Genomic DNA, 17,986 nt, shown 5'->3' with positions numbered 1-17,986 from the left:
AAGGAGGGATTTAATGAAGAGAAAAAATAATATTTATTTTTAAATGTGTCTATAGTGGCAAGAATATATAATAAGGGTATATTTCTAATACTTAAAAATAGACAGCAGCGATGAACTCACCCTTGCACTAAGTGTTATTCTGCTACACTGATTCCCATCTCAGGTTTGTGTGAAAGAGCAAAAATCTATTTTCCCCTGGCTGCCATTCCTGCCCTTCATCGATAGAACATGGGCTATGAATACAAAATAAACACACAATAAGGACCAAAACATGAGAGCCAGAGAACTTAATCACTGTGGCCCCCAGTGGCACCTACACCTACAGTACATACAGCACACACACACACACACACACACACACACACACACACACACACACACACACACACGTGCACCCACACACGCACGCATAAACACGCACGTTTATACACACAAACACAAACACACACACGCACATTTTTAACCAGGGGGTTGCAGGCTTGAGTGCAGGTGTTGGGCCATTACTGCTTAACTTCAAATGAATAAAATATGAATAAGTAAACTAAAATCTGCTTGCTGAGCACGTAATATGATATTTTATTCAGCCGCCAGGGGGAGCTACTCTTCCATGCCCCTCTTGAGAAACTAAGAAAGAATTCAATAGACACAGAAAAGAAAAAAAAAACAAACATGTTCACTCATAGATGTGCGCTGGCTCTCCGGAAGAGTCACTGTGCAGTACTATACTTATCTCCGCACCTGGTGGAGAAGATCATCTCAACAGACTGCTGAAGAACCAGGAATGACAACAAGCTGTAAAATGAGATATTCCTCTCTAATTGCCCTAATGTAAATAAGTGAGCACATGAGCAGCATACTCATGCTTTTGTTCCAAAGCTTTCTAACTGCAGCCTCCAGAACAATTTCATCTTACATGCAAAAAAAAAAACAAAACAAAAAAAAAACCCTGAATTGATTTTATCAAGCAAGGTACTGTAGTAACAAAGAGCTTACTGTTGACTGATTAGCCAGACAGCTGAGTCTCTTTGCCCTAATTTCCTGGCTAATATGCTAATACGTTATAAGTACTTTATATGTTGACATAAATCAAGTGTTAAGCGGTGATGGGCATATCATGACATCACATTTCTCTGCAATTTTAGGGATCACATGACCACGGCAGAACGATGAAAATAGCTCAGTGAGAACCACGGCTAGTTTTTTTTTTTTTTTTTGTGAGCCCATCTTACGGGAAATGAGCATAAAACCATGGTTACAGAGATGCTTTTCTCCATTAAGCAGAGTTATACTTCTATTTTTGCAAACTAGAACAAGAATGGCATATTCTCTCCCTCACACACACACACACACACTCTCTCTCTCTCTCTCTCCCCGTCTCTCTCTCTCTCTCTCTCTCTCGAAACACTCTTCTCCTTCTCTTGTGGTTTATTATCAACAGGAACCCAAAATACAATTTGATCTTTTGCTCTCCACTGCCTCCACCACTTGACCACATTACCCAGTTAATGAAAACAAATGCCGTTACGGCTGAGCTGGCAGCCAATCACGGTAAGGAGAGAAGAGCCGGACTGGGACCCGCGGGTTGCATGTCACAGAGGTCAAAGGTTAGTGGATTACCCAATAGGAAGCTGATCTGGGTTTATCGTGTGAATTTCTTAGTTAGATGCCTTCCCAGTAACCACACAGTAAATCTTACTCTTGCAAAGGATGATCTTGTTCACATTTCCTTTCAGAATAAAAGCCTTATGAAAATGTAATACATGTCAATATATGGTAAAATGTGCTGCTCAAAATATTAATAATTTTAATAAGACTATATTAATGGGTGTAAATACATATAAAAATATGAATTACTGTCACTTTCTTACATTGAATCTCATGCACATTTTGTAGAATACCTATTACAGAATGCTCTGAAATGTACAGTATGTAAAAAAAGCAGTCTGGTGAAGAACGTTTTTCTGAAAAGTGAATGCTCTGGCATAGTGGCATGCTATAACACTACATATCTTACAATCTGCTCTAGATACCCATGCCTGGTGATATGCAAATACAGCAGGCCATTGCTTGAGGCAGAATCCCTGTTTCAAACAATAATCCGTTCTAAACTTCCCTTCATTACACAGCTGAGAGAAGAGTATTCAGAATCCTGTCATGAAATGGAAATGGAGTCTAGATGATAATCAGGTCAACGGATGCTCAAAGTGAACAGCTGAATGTGTGGGATTTCTGAAAAGATGCAATAATTTTCTGTTGTGCGTTGAATTAACACCGTTAAGAGGTGAATTAACACTGGACATTTTTACTGCGTACGCGTCCAGCAGGTCTCCACACCACTGCTTATGATCCTCGCCGCCTCATCGAAGCTGTTAAGATGGCCGTTCACAGGGCGTAGAGGGCATTACTCTCAGAATGGGACCAAATGCTATCTGTTATGGGTTGAAGTGACACTGGACCTTCTACTGTGTATACGGTGTATACGGTGTCTCCACATCACTATGCTTTATCCTCGTCACGTCATCGAAGTTGTTAAGATGGCCGTCTATAGGACGTTCATTACGGCATCACCCTCAGAGAACAGAGCGAATTAGGGCATTACTCTCAGAGAACGGAGCGAATTAGGGCATTACTCTGGGACAGCGCGCGAGGGCGGGGCGGGGCGGGGGTTAGGGCATTACTCTGGGACAGCGCGGGCGGGGCGGGGGCGGGGCGGGGTTAGGGCATTACTCTGGGACAGCGCGTGAGGGCGGGGGGGTTAGGGCATTACTCTGGGACAGCGCGTGAGGGCGAGGCGGGGGGGGGGGGGCTTACTCTGGGATGCCCTCGGACCTGGGCCACGGTGGGCCGCCCGGGCGGGCGTATCTGCGGATGCCCTCCTTGGACTCCTCCACGTTGTTGTCGGCCCCGCCCGTGCGGTTGATCATGCGCCACATCTGGGAGTACATGGGGTCGCGCTCGAACGGGTTCATGGCCTTGCTCCGCACCTGGTCGTACACGGCCGAGTCCAGCACTGTGCCGTACGGCAGGTCCGTCTGCTTCGACAGGTCCTGGAGAGACCTGGGGGGGGAAGGGGGGGGGAAACGTCAGCTAGCATCGCTATTCCTGTGTGAGAGAGAGAGCGGGTTAGAGAGAGAGAGAGAGAGAGAGGGTTGAGAGAGAGAGAGAATTAGAGAGAGAGAGAGAGATAATTAGAGACAGAGGGAGAGAGAGTCAGAGAGAATTAGAGAGAGAGAGAGAGAGAGAGAGAGAGAGAATTAGAGACAGAGGGAGAGAGAGTCAGAGAGAATTAGAGAGAGAGAGAGAATTAGAGACAGAGGAGAGAGAGTCAGAGAGAGAGAGAGAGAGAGAGAGAGATTCTTTGATTTGTTTTTTAAAACCCCTTTTATTGGGACATTGTTCAAATACAGAATTGATGAAACAGACCAAACAACAAAAAACAAACCAAAACAACCACCACAGGCAGAGAGAGTGGGAGAGAGCGAAAATGTCAGCTTTTTTCCCCCACGACTTAAACATTTTCATAAAAGCAAATATAAACGAGAATGAGAAAGAACTATAAAAGAAAAACTAGAGGGAAAAAAGGACAGTGAGGGAGAGACGGAGAGTGCCTGTCAGATTTTTGACACCGAAATCTGAAAAAAACAAAAAAACAAATTGTGCTCATGACATTCAAAAGAAAAGCATAAGACGCATGAAACTGAGGGTTCAATTTTTTCCTGTTACTTATGAATATTCTTATGAAATTATTCAAAACTCTTTAAAACTCTTGTATATAAAATACTATCAATTAAATATCTGTGCAGTGCTGAACTGTTAATTAATTGTAATTAATTCATGTCTGCTTTACAATTTCTGAAATTCCATTTTCTCAGTTAAAACCACATTTCAACGAAATGGTCCCTTTCCGCTGAAGGCGTAATTCATATTTCACATCTGAAATATTAATATTTCATGTTTAGGAATATGCTTATTGGTGTGAAAATCTTGTAAAAGTTAAATGTTGCTCATCTTTCTGTTATTCTGAAGATGGTGTACGAGACCTTGCTGAATAAAAGCCAGAGAGCAGGGTTGTTGCGGCAGCACAGTCTAAGTCGCTGTGTAGTGGTCTTGGCTGGGGTGACTTTGTTTGAGGTTCTCTAGGAGTTGTGGAAGGCCAGAGGAAGGAAGAAATAAAGCTGATTCAACAACATTGACTTAGACAAGCTGAGATGATCCGTTACATCAACCTCACTTTTCTCAAACGGCATTAAAGCTTTTTTAAAAATAGAAAAAAAATCTTTCTTTCTGTGTATGTCCTGCAACGTGATCAGAAAGCCACAATTCATGTGCAACGACATGCTGTGTGCCAAGTAAAGGGCTTTTTTTCCAAAGGTGGAAGAAAAGTGAGTAGCCTAAATTTACATTCATGGCTGGATGTACAGTAAATGTAATCACTGTAATCCTGTAATTTCAATTGAAACAAACAGTTAGGACAGTGCATTATATGCATTTTGGTGGAACAGTCTAGTGTTGTTGATTTGATTTTGTCTTAATGATATTATTCTTTTCTTCTCCTGTTTAGATGACATGTCATTAAGGTAGGACCTTGGTTTAACACAGGGGTGCACAATAAGGGCCAATCTGTTTCAGGATTTAGAGCCAGCCTCTGCTCTTATTTCTTTAATAAGCTCAATCATATCCTAATCTCACATTTGCAAAAGCACCAGCTACAGCACCAGCACCAGCCAGAAAATTCAAACTAAGGTAATTGGCTGGAGCAAAAACCAGCACACAGACCAGCCCTCCTGGACCGGAGTTGTGCACTCCTTTTTTAACATGTCATTGGAAGGAGGGAAATTTGAAAATTCGGTCCGCCTATTTGAGTACCCCTTTAACAACCAACACCTCCCGCAGTACCCCCTAACAACCAACACCTCCAGCGGTACCCCCTAACAACCAACAGCAGCTACTTAATCTTCCCAGGAGGGGCGTCCACTCGAACATTATCCCAGCCCCCATCTGCTTGGCGCAGCAGTTTCACATGAGAGGGAATCAGCGTCGTATAAATACGCAAAAACAGCAGAATACAAATCTAACGCAGGGTGGGGAGTTACGCTGAGAAGCACATTGTGGTACAGGCGTTCAACATCACAAAGAAACGGTCCAGGCTTGCTCAACAAAGGTCTGATCTGCTCAACACTATAAGCCATTTCATTCAAGTTGCTGATACTTATGAGCTACCCAGCCACGAGACAGTAATTCCCTTCAGTTCTACATTTCAAAAGCAAATATTGAGAAGAGGAGGACTGAAATAATGCAATAAATACTGGGCTGGCACAAGTTAGCAAGGGTTGTGTTATCGCTGCCTCCGGGGAAATGAAGGTATTTTAATTATAATGTAACGGTTTGATAAATCCCAAAACAATCTCCGCTTAGAGCGGTAATATCAGACCATTAAAGAAACAAATGAGCGTTTCAAAATGAGCATTTCAGGCACGCGTAAAACCCCAGCGAGCAAAAAGACAAAACAGGGTTGATTCTTGATTTTTCCGTTATAACCTTATTCTTATCATGATTGGTTCTTTTGGCAGCCATTATTTTACACAGAGAAGAAACCTACTATTTCTTGTGCAGGTATAAATAGCAGTCACAAGCCATACAGCTGAGTGTCTAAGGCACCGCCTGGAAAAAATTGTATCAAATTAGGACGTAAACATTCACATTCCTCTTCCGATCTCACCTCTCTCACTTCAGATTTTCTGTTTTCATTTGAAACCCTTAATGAAACAGTCCCAAAAAATCTTTCATCGCATTCATATAATGGCTGTTCTGAAGAACTCAGATCACTGCGCCACTTCCACCACCCCAACCCACAACCCTGGCATCGCTCTCCCCTCCCACAATTGGTCGCTTGTGGGTGTAAAAAAAAAAAAAAGCTTTAATCTGATTGGTTATCGCGACGTGTTCCCCACCCTTCCGGTCGCTTCGCCAGCTTGCCTCTCATCGCCATCCCAGCTATCCCAGAATGCCTTGTGGCCTCAAAGACTGAGCTCTCGTTGAAAATTAACAGAGGGGATTCACCCTACAGGACGTCCCGTGGCTTCTGTCCTCCCCTACCCTGGACCAGCAGGGGCGCAGAGTGCCCGCCCGCCCGCCTGCCAGCGTGAGCAGGCGAAGGTGCCGTCGCCCCGGTTACCCCCGTGTCAGTGCGCTTGTCGGAAACGCGTTTGGCCTCTGACATCGGAGCCTCATTATTTTATTAAGCTGTTGATTGGAGGGAATTAATTTAGGCTGTTCTCCGCCGTCTGTCTCTTGTTCTTGTCGTGAGTTCATTACCAAGATGGAGACTGGTATTTTGGAAAGAGAGATTGTCACAGCAATGTGTGCCATTCGTCCGTCACAGTTCACCCCCCCCCCCCCGCCCCCCCCGAGTAATGTCCCTCACCCAAGGGGGTTTTCCCCCCATTCAATCTGGTCGAGGTTTCCTTGCAGAATTGCATATAATATCAAAAAAAATTTTAAGAATCAATTTTGGTCCTTAAGGAGAACGTGTGCTGGACTGACAGAAAGAGGCTAATTGAGACTAATGAGTTCATTGTTTGACCCGCACCGCGCCGCAGTTCCTGTTAACACTCAGCACGGGGACAGTGTCAGAAATGTGAAGAGATGCTTGTGTCCACTCTGCTCCACTGTGTGTGTGTGTGTGCGTGAGTGTGCATGTGTGTGTGTGTGTGTGTGTGTGTGTGTGTGCGTGAGTGCATGCATGAGTGCACGCGTGTGTGTGCATGTGTGTGTGCGTGTGTGTGTGTGTGTGCGTGAGTGCATGCATGAGTGCATGCGTGTGTGTGCGTGCGTGTGTGTGCATGTGTGTGTGTGTGTGAGACAGCCCAACCTCCTTGCTTGCTTGCCTGCTTGCTTGGGTAATCCCACTTTCATCACATCACAGACCATCTAATTGCAAGATCTGAGATTGTTTTTTTTTTTCCCCCCTCCCTGCTCGCCGCCTCCCCCCAATGCTTATTCCATAAATCTTTCAGGATTTCCTGAACGCGGCAGCACATCCCTCCTCTTTAATACAACGGGCCCCTGGGTGCCGAGTTTAGGCTCTAATTATTGCAGTAATGACCCCAGAAGAGTCGACATATTAAAGATAATGCATTGAAATTTATGGAAATCCTAATTAGCCGCACAGAAGTAGAACTGAGCAATCTAGACAGGACTCGTTAATGAGATCCAACACAAAAGAAAACAAATATCTGGGCTCTCATTTTCTTTGTAGCATGACACAGTGGTGAGGAACGCTGAAGAATTATACTCCGCAAGCACACTTAACCGTATCACTGCTGGGCATCTTAAATCTGATTTCTCCCAATAATCTTCGCAGATTTATGGTGCTTTTCGTCGCAAGAGATGCGAGAGAAAGAGAAAAAAACAGCAACTAATCTCTATGAACAAACAAATAATAAGACAAAAAAAAAAAATCGGATTGCGGGCGGAGAGGGACCGACTGGCGGATTGGCTGCGCTCGCTCTCTCGGAGAGAGAGGCAAAGCCTCTGCGCAATTCATTAGGCCTCGTCAATCAACGGAATGACGTCACGAAGAAGGTGACAGATATAATTTGTGCAGCACAGGAAATTAAAACCGGGGGTTAAACCACCAGCCCCCCCCCGGACCCCCCCACCCCCCAAGGAGGTGACAGGGCCAGGGAAAGCGTGTCTCTTTGAAAACAGCGGGACTGCGCGATGGATTCCAGGGCCATGAACATCCTGAAGAGCGTGTAGCGCTAATTCTGCACTTCATCCGGTGTGTACAGTGTTCCGTGGGCTTCTGTGTGTGTGTGTGTGTGTGAGAGAGAGTGTGTGTGTGTGTGTGTGTGTGAGAGAGTGTGTCTCTGTGCGCGCAAGACACGACCCCCCCACACTCTCGCCCTCTCACCCCGTCCCCAAAAGAGAGAGAAGCGGTCCGGCCGCAGTCCCTATTCGATCTAGCCTACATGACCCCTTCCCCTCTAAACCTTTAATCAAACAAGCGGCCATTTCGGTTCCGGACGACACTGCCTTCAGAGAGAGAAACCAGCAGCTGGCTGCTGAGGAAGACACGAAATGGAGCGGGCGAAGGAAAAGGGTGGCACCCCGTCCGGTCAAACTCCCCGCTCGAATTTAGAAAAGGAAGTGCATTGTGGTTACGGTCCGAGCATTAGCCAAGGGGATTAACCTCCCCAAACCCTAACCCCCCCGAACCCCCCCCCCCCCCGCCCCCCCCCCCCCAGGAGCGTGAGCTTCAGAACTTACTGGATGGAGCTCTCGATGCGGGTGATGGTCAGGAAGGCCGCCAGGTTGGCCGTGTAAGAGGAGATGACGATCAGTGCGAAGAGCCACCACACCCCCATCATCATCCGGGTCGCCAGGGTGGTGTACGGGACCTCGCCGCCTGGGACAGGAACAGAGAGACGCACACACACACTCAGAGCACGTCGGCGGTGAGCAGTCAGCCATTTTAAGAGAGTTTCCACGCCCTGGGAGAACAGGAGTGAAGAATGAACCAGCACTGGAAGTGTGCAACTGACCATAGAGCAAACACAGCTTCGCATTCCGAAATTGAAATAATCTTTTAAAAGTCTCAACTTTGCACATCGGGGACATACTTAGTGACTTTGAATGCTCTATTAAAGCTCAGCATGTGGCCGGTTCTAGAAAAGGGCTCTTTCTTTTTTGGCTTAAAATTGTCACCCCAAGTTATAGCCACAGTGAACCCAAGTTATAGCCATTGAAAGTTGATGGGCCAAGGCCATTTGCACTACAGATAGCAGAGAGCTGACGCTGGTGCCAGTGGGTGTGTTATTGTGAGCACATTAACGAAAACTTCCACTGTTCCACGCTCCTGTCCCCAATCACTTAACACACACCTCCTCCTTCTCCAAACTGTATCCCTGTGACAGTTATGAGATTATTTACACTTTCCTGTCTGTCATTTTCCCCCGCTTAGCATCAAAACATCAGATACAAACACCACCTGGGTGTTTTGGTCATTCATCAAGCTGTGTTAATTAAAAAATTGAGCTTTTTTGTTTGTTTTGTGTTCAATGCCGTTTGCGCATTAAAACACACTCTCCAGACAAGTGCAAACGGCATCCAGCCGAATCGGTAAAAAGCCTCGCAGGGACGACGCGGCGGATCGATGGCGGATCCGCGGAGTCTGAGGCGCCTCGCGCGCGAGGAAGGCCGTTTAAAAAATGAGCCTCATTTACCCCCGCGCCTGGCGGGCCGCCGGGCCGCTGGGCCGCCGCGCCGCCGCGCCCGTACGGGTAAGAAGTGCCCGGCACTGCGCTCCCCTCTGCACCGCGACTCAATAAAACATCAGGTTCAGTATGCTGTGTGTGTGTGTGTGTGTGTGTGTGTGTGTTTCCCAACAGGCCGTGTGTGTGTGTGTGTGTGTGTGTGTGTGTGTGTTTCCCCACAGGCCGTGTGCGTGTGTGTGTTTCCCCACAGGCCGTGTGTGTGTGTGTGTGTGTGTGTGTGTATCCACGCAGGCCGTGTGTTTCCTGCGTTTCGTCAGAAGGGGGCGCTAGAGAGATTTATTTAGCATTTAGCATTTACGCGTTAGCCACGCCCGCGTTCAGCGGGATTCTGCCCAAAATCCAGGGCAGGCAGGCTGCTATCACCGCGGGCTTCCATAAAACAACAGCACAACGCTGAGGCAGAGCGACAGCAGCAACTGCTATGTCTGAAGGACGATGGGTTAATGTTATGTTCAACACCGCAATGCACACAGCTGTTAGTCACTGGCAAGAAGGTTATTTTCATTGGAGAAATAAGCTTTAGGCACTATAAACAATAACTATATGAAATTAGATAAACAATAAACACGCACACATGCGCGCACACACACACACACACACACACACACACACAAACATGCACGTACGCACACACACACACACACACACACATATCAGCATGGACATGACCCCCCACCCCTGAAAATACAAAAGCACACACCCACCCATAGCGCTTACGAAATGCAGAGACGTATGCCATTAGCTGGAATAAAAACCAGATCAATGGGCAAAGCAGTATAGCCCTAAAAGCTCCGCAGCAGGGTTCGGATTATAGAGGGATAAACAAACCGCAACATATTTTTTTGTGGAGAAATATCACGCCGGCGGGGAAATATCACGCCGGCGGGGAAACGTCGCCTCCTGTGAAGCCGGAGCCTGGCGGAGAGACGGAGAGGCGGAGAGACGGAGAGGCGGAGATTGGGTACGGCGTGCGAACGGGAGACTGATTGCGTTCCGTTTCCCTGACTGCAGGATGTTGATGTTTTGAAATGATGCTGATGGTAATGTAATGTTCTACCCAGGGGCCCTGGTGTCTCTGCTAAAAGCCTCCCCCCCCTTGCCCCCCCCCCCCCCCTCCCCACATGTCAAAATCAGGAGATCCATTCTTGCCAGGTTCCCGAGCACAGCCTGAACTTCCAGCCATGCCACGAGCAGCCTGGAGTACACACACACACACACATACAGTACATACACACCCACACACACACACACACACACACATACAGTACATACACACACACACACACACACACACACACACACACACACACACAGTACATACACACCCACACACACACACATAGTACATACATACATACATACACACACACACACACACATACACATAGAGTACACACATAGCACACACACATACATATAGAGTACACGCATAACATACACACGCACGCACACTCACACATGCACGCGTGCATGCACACACACACACACACACACAGTACATACACACACACACACACACACACACGCACACGCACACGCAAACACACATACACACACGCAAACAAAAACACACATTCACACACAAACACACAGCTTGATCCAACAAAACCCTGAGATGAATTGGAAAAAAACAGGGTTCGACCACGAGCACAGTTGGAGGGTGGCTGGAAGATGAGAGAGCATGTGATCAAAGTTAAGCCCTCTGGGACTCCATCTTGTTTGTGCAGGAGGGAGCTGTTTTTCAAAGAGTCGCTCATTATAGACTGCAGCTTTAACAAAAATGTTGACTCGATTTATCTTATATCTGATTTATGATACGAACTAAATGCAAAACAAACAGAAATAAATGAAAGCAGAAATTGCCAGTGAATAAGGTAGTTTGATGTGTACAGCATTGCCTTTTGCAGTTTTTTTTAAACTTTGCTTTTGAATTTTTTTTTTAATCTGTCCACCTTTACACCAATAACACAGTCAAAAATACACAAAATTTGAAAATTGCAATCTTGAAGATATCCATCTCCCTTCATGAAAAATCCTGAGTGTTTCAGGTCACTGGGAAGGGCCACAGCCATTCTCAAAAGTCAGCGATTTAAAAAGCTGTGCACATTTTTCAGAGCACTAAAGTGGCTAGAAACTCAGTTGAGAAACTCAATTATTTTTTTTGTAAGACCCAGTCCTCTGTCCCCGTGCCACAGAAAAAAAAGGTTAAGCAAAAAAAAAAAAAGATTCTGTGCTTGAATAGCCAGCTTTTGTGTAACCTACATTGTCTGCAAAACACAGATACTGCAAAAGCAGCTCATTTGACGACTTTCAAGAAGAATGAAAGTTTAATGTATAATTTTTATGAGGACATTACTCCCTATCATTTAGAGCCTCAGTACACCGATGGAGAATTGCAAGAGCGTGATAGGCAGTGACAACACATTAGCTGCTTCAGCTAACACTGCTGCAGTCTGTGGAAAGGAAAATTATATGTGTGGCCATGACTAGAAATGTGGATAGCAGTTACTGTCCAAAACAAAAACAAAAAAAAAAAAACAGAAGATTCACATGTATCACCAGGCACAAAAGTTTTAAGCAGCTTTCTAACCAAAGGTTATACTACATAACTCACAGGTCACTAGCTTGATACTCATGTTTAGATAGTAGATAGCTTGCAGGATTAGATACCAATCCTGCAATTAGATACCTAGGCAGCAAACAAGCCAGTAGTCATCATATCAGCCACAAATCCATTTATATGAAAATTCAAGCAAAATCTTTAAGCAATTCACACGGGTCTTCAATGGCTAGCTCTCTACCCTATTAGCAGCCTATTAACTATGCAAAACAAAGCCAGAAAACAAAATAAAACAAGAGCTACTAACAAGTTTAATTTTTAATGTGTTAATCTGTTTTGCATCATGGAATGACACAACGCTTTATTGATACAATCTTTACCAGCACACCCTGGAAACCATACAGTTTAACCATACATCAGGGGTCCCCAGTCTTATCCGCCGGATCCTGGGTGCAGGTCTTTGTATTAACCCAACACTAAGAGGCCTGATCGTATTTAGCAAGGTCTTGATTGATTAATTAGTTAATTAGTAGAATCAGGAGTCTTAGCGCTGGGTTAGAACAAAAACCTGCACCCACACCGGCCCTTTTCGGACAAGACTGGGGACCCCTGCCTTACATCATGCTCTTTAGATCTGATGCAAAAATATCGATAAAATAAGAGAACGGGAAAGGAAAGGTTGAGATACAATTTACTACTTCTGAAAAGGTTAATTTACACGTCAGCCATCCACACCACCCATCGAAGTTCAATTCACACCTACCATGAGGATTTGTGGGTAATATGTCTTTAAGATATCCAGACGACCGTAAAAATGTTGAATTAGGGTGAAATACCTCTTTAAATCATTGCTGCAATGTACAAAAAATACAAATCAAACCTCAGTTTACCTACATGTTACCATGGTAGCAAAGAAGATATAAAACTCTTCTCAAGTCTCTATGCTATGTCTACTGTCATTATGGCCTTTTTCAAAAGCTTATCGCAAGTCAGTGTTCACTGTGGAAAAAAGCTTTGCCTTTTTGAGAATGCAAGGCATTCAATGCATCACTGTACACAACTATAAGGAAACAGTCGTAGATTTACGTCCAAATCTGCATCAACGGGAAGCAGTCCCTGGTCATGGTCTTGGTTGCCGATTTAATCGTGTTCCTCAAGTAAGTCTGTAAGCGATTACAATGATGTAACCCCCCCCCCCCCACCCTAACCCTAACCCTAACCCTAGTCCTAGTCCTAACCCTAGCCCTAACCCTAAACCTAGCCCCCTAACCCTCACCCTAGCCCTAAACCTAGCCCTAGCCCTAACCATAGCCCTAACCCTAGCCCTAGCCCTAGCCCTAGCCCTAACCCTAACCCTAGCCCTAACCCTGTGTGCTGCAATTTCAAACTGGGTAGTAGTTCAACATCTGGTAAAAAAATAGCTTTACAATGCAGCTTACTTTCTTTATTGTTTGAATGGTTCACACCTGCTGGAGCAGCATTTTTCAGTGTCTGCAGCAATGCAAACAAACTTGGTCCTACGGGAGTGGTGCACAAAATAATGAGGTTAAAATTAACTCACTTAGTATGTTAAAGATTCATTTGTCATCATGCTTCAATGACTAAAAATTATGTTTCAGACTAGCCAATTTGATGTTTGTATTTTAGGATGGCAATGCACAATGTCTTCACCCGATTAGACGCAAATGTACACATTTAGCCAAAAGTGTGAGTAGTTTTCATGAAAAATTGAACTTCTGTGTTCTGTGTTGTTTTTTGGTATATAAGATCAGCCTTTTGTCCAAGCAATTGAAGGGGAGGGGGAGGACTTCCTTTCCAGAATGAGATGGGGAAAATGCTCTTTTAGGCAGGTTATTTGAATGAACCAGTGTTAACCTATGGACTTGATAAAAAAAATTCATTGATTGAAATCACATTCCACTATTGGACTCTCCTGAGGTGCCACAGCCTTTGCATGCAAGTATTGATTTTTTTTTAGCTTTGAAGAGAGAAAAAAAGGAGAATAGAGCCGTAGGATAACAGAGCTCAACGTTGATGACATTCTGTGCTAAAAAAACAAGAAAACAAAAGTATACAGAGTGGACGTCTGAAAAGGGACCAGATGTTTGGTCAGCTAGCTAGCCGGCCACTCGGGGCTCAAAACAGCAGAGCCATGCGAGATTTCGCAGACTGCTGGGCAAAGGGGCTCTCAGCGCTGGCAGAGGGGCTAAAGCGAATTTTCAATAAGCCCATGAAGCATACGGAGAGGCCCTTCACGGTCGCTGGAAACGCCCGTAAACGAATCTCGGGGTGACTGCGTGGGGCCAGCCTCCCTCAGACTCTCTCCCAGTTGGCGGGTGAGAGAGGGGGAGGGGAGGGGCGGCCGGCCGGGCCGAGGCTCGAGGAGATCCCGCCAAAGAACGAACCCCCCCCCCCAACCCGGCTCACCGCGTTCCCCCGACCCGTCACCTTGGCAACACGCGCAGGGAAGCTCTAACCGCAATCCAGCCACCCGAAACTTTTTCCAACCAGAACTGACTTACACTCCCGTCCCCATTAGCAGAGCTTCAGTTAGCGGAGGTACCCAACACCTGTCAGTTAGCGGCTTGGCTAACTTCCTTCGCTTCCCGTAGAAACGGCACATTCATCAGAAGGATGGGGGGGGGGGGGGAAAGATCATGAAGCGCACGGCACTTCATACGATGTCAACCCTTTTCACAGAGGTGCCGGGCGAACGAGCCACACCTCTCCGTACGGACCAATCAACGGAGTTCTGTCACCGCGGTAACGAGCGGGAGCGTACGCCGGTGTAGCGTGGCGGGCGAGCCTGATTACCTGCGCTGCGGTCCTCATTTTGTCTATAACCTTTTTGCGGTCCTTATTTTGTCTATAACCTTTTTGCGGTCCTTATTTTGTCTATAACCTTTTTACGGTCCTTATTTTGTCTATAACCTTTTTGCAGTCCTTATTTTGTCTATAACCTTTTTGCAGTCCTTATTTTGTTGATGACCTTTTTATGACTATAGCTCCGCAAGACTTTCTCCCACGCCAAATCACGCACAGGTTCGGAGACGCAAACGAACGGTCGGTGATATTATTTATTTATTCATTATTTTCTTTAATGTTCCCCAAAAAGCCATTAAGGTCAATAAAGGTCGTTGACATTTTCAGTAACCTCATTACAGCGCAAAGAGGTCGCCCATTATGCCCGTGCAGGGTAGCGGCTGCGGGCTGTATGCCACCGGAGCAATTAATCACGCTCGTCTAAACCGCAGCCTCGCTCACACACTTTGAGCTTTTAACTGCCTTTGTTTGCACCTCTGTGAGCCATTTAAACAGAGCCAGAAGACCTTGTGAAGGCCCACCCCCCACCTGCCCTGCCCCGCCCCATTACAGAAAATCTGCGTAAACTACAGCGGTGTAAAGAGGAAGTGGCAGTTCCTCATATGCATGCGGGGATGGTATGGAGGAAATTTAGCACAAGAGTGCATCGTGTGTATGGTGAGTTAAGTGTACACACCGTGTCGTTTTGTTTCTGTTGCTGAGAAACGAAACCGCGCCCCGGCGTGACGTCCCGGGCCCGTCCCGGGCGAAAGGGGGTCAGATAAAATTAATGAAACGCGGAAGGAAGGAGCTCCCGCCCGACCCGGCCCGCCTGCCTTCGACACCCCCCCGATTCCTCAGCACTCAGCAGTTACAGCAACTTCAAATAAGTGCTTTGAAGCTGCTGGCCCAGAACATTCAAAGGTTTATATGTTGGTACCTTGTAAAGCTTTAAATCTCCCAGGCACCTCCCGAGCCCCAGATTGTAGTTTCTGATGAGCGCTGTTAGTTTTATTTATTTAATTTCTTTCTTTCGGAGAGCGGGCCCCCGGTGATAAATAGCTTAAGGAAAAACGCGCTCGCGTTCGTGTCGGGAGAAAGCGCGGCTAGCCTCCCGCGCTTTACCTTTACATTCCTGGTGCGGAGCCAGCCAGGGCCCCCGGTTCCGTGCGACTGCAATTTATTCAACCCATCAAGTAACCCATTATGAGGCTAGCTGGCAAATAATGGCATCAATTTGCATACAGTTTACGCTTTGAAGGCACTGGCCTCGCTCTCAAAGTGCTATCTCGCCATGCAGCCACCCCCTTGGAAAATTTGAGTGCAATAAATCATCAAAATAAATATAAATAAATACCAACACTCATAAGAGATTTCTTTAGCTGCAGCTGTCTGGGGGACCACACGGAAGGAGAAGGGGGCGGGGGCGTGGGGATGGGTAGCAAACACCCTCCAGATGTACAACGGGAACGATGAGCTGGGATGCATCTCCTGGGAGTTGGGGGAAAAAAAGCAAAAAAACAACAGCAATACGAAAATCGATTCGCACCATCTTGGAATATCATCCCGCCACTCGAGCGTCAAATGGGACGTAGTCATTTCCACGGGTCGGGACGGCCGCCGAGTCGCCGTGCGTCTCAGCCCGCGTCTCCAAAGAACGCCCCAGAAATACCTGCGTATGAATTACCGCGATCCATACGAAACCGACATAGACGTTGGGCGACTCGGCAATGCACGCGTGCACCTATCTACGTACATGTATCTGCGTATGTCATTCAGTCCTGGAGGCAAGTGAGAGATTAGATCAGACGGATTTATTAAATTGTAAATGGGATGACGGGCGGGCTGGCGGCGGTTAGCGAAGGTTCGGCGGCGGAGGTGAAGCGGGAAACGCTGATGTTTGAACAGCGAGGTCGGCCCCTGATTCATACGCGAGGCAATCTATTCTCCGTTAAAGCGTGTCAGAGCATCGCCCCCCCCCCCGGGAGTTATTGCTTCCATCACACTCTTCCTCCTTCAGGAAGTAAAGCGCGGCGGACAGGAAATGAATGTTGTGCGGTAATATCTGCTTGTTCAATCCGCGCCGTGTACATAAAAAAAAAAACGGTAAGGAGACGCCGCCATCTCGTCACGTCTCGTTCAGCATAAAACCATTTCGGCACCCTGCAAAGCAAATTATTTTTTAAAGATAACCTGCCCGGTATCACTGAAAAATCAATTTGAGGCTCACCCCCCCCCCACTTCCGTCAGGTGCTCTGAGATTCAGGACATGCCAGCGCACTGAAGCCTGGAACGACTGGAGGAGAGCAGAGGAACAGGCCCGCCATCCTCATTATGGGAGATGACGTACGCTGCCTTTCACAGTTAAGCACTGCCTGTGGTCTTCACCCGTTTTCTCTCACTTTCTCCCTTTCTCTGTCTCTCTCTCTCTCTCACATGCACATGCACGCATATGTATATACACATGCATGCATAAACACAAATATCCTGACATACCTGCAAGCAGAATCCTTAATACACACAAAGACACACGCACACATGCACACGCGCACGCACACACACGATCACACCCATACACACTGCAGCCACACACACACACACACACACACACACACACACACACACACACACATACACACTGTAATCTGTCTGAAGTCTAGGCGTCAGACACCCATTATGACACAAATATATTCAGCAACCGGTTTTAGAAGTTGCGCACACCAACAGAAAGTTGTGTGATCCGTGTAATCATAAACATGAAGCATCAGATCTTCGACTACAGGAACATTCCAAAATTACAGCTGAAAGGCACAGCACCAGACACCTTTCAACTCGAATGTGCACATTGGGCTGAATGTTTCGCTCGCGAAAGTGAGCAGGGTTTAACAGCACAAACTAATTAAAAGATTGAAATTCAAATTAGACAATAATTAGCTGAAGTCTGGGCATTTGAAGATACGCACACAGGACAATTTTGTCAAAGATTACCTCCATTTTCCACTGAAAAGTCTGCTCCTTTCAAAAAGACCGAACACTATTTTTGGAGAATATAATTGTGGTACTGACGTTTTTTAAATGGAATTTTGGAGCCAGCTGCTGCATAGCTGTCATAATCGTTGGCTGCGCTTATCAAAGACTGTTCTGTAGCAGATCTGAGCTGTGGTCAGGGCAGCTGTGGACACAGGTCAGTGAGTCCACATGATGATATGCAATCCTAGTTCTGACAGGCCAAAAAATACAAAACCAAAATACCTCGCAAAACACGACATTAAGCGAATATATGGATTCCCTCCGTTGCGTGACCCGAAATGCCGTTTCGTTTTTGGCTGTGGAACAGATGGCCAGA

At 46.2% G+C, this 17,986-nt stretch overlaps 1 protein-coding gene across 8 annotated transcripts in view; it reads right to left on the bottom strand.

Annotated features, from left to right (window-relative positions):
- The window catches only part of grid2 (glutamate receptor, ionotropic, delta 2), a 400,155-nt gene that overhangs the window by 46,187 nt on the left and 335,982 nt on the right, over window positions 1-17,986 (bottom strand). For all 8 annotated transcript variants that reach the window (XR_010323876.1, XR_010323877.1, XR_010323878.1 and 5 more), the window contains exons 12-13: window positions 8,272-8,410; window positions 2,864-3,057 (exon numbers count right to left, since the gene is read on the bottom strand). Coding sequence is in view for 5 of the 8 variants with exons in the window: in XM_064297283.1 (XP_064153353.1) it covers window positions 2,864-3,057; window positions 8,272-8,410 (333 nt within the window). In the remaining 3 variants the exon portion in view is untranslated. The remainder of the gene's footprint in view (window positions 1-2,863; window positions 3,058-8,271; window positions 8,411-17,986) is intronic.

The sequence above is a fragment of the Anguilla rostrata genome, chromosome 10 (assembly GCF_018555375.3).
Source record: "Anguilla rostrata isolate EN2019 chromosome 10, ASM1855537v3, whole genome shotgun sequence".
Classification (NCBI taxonomy): domain Eukaryota; kingdom Metazoa; phylum Chordata; class Actinopteri; order Anguilliformes; family Anguillidae; genus Anguilla; species Anguilla rostrata.
Note: the sequence above shows the minus strand (reverse complement) of the source record. Positions and strands in the feature narration are given on the sequence as shown.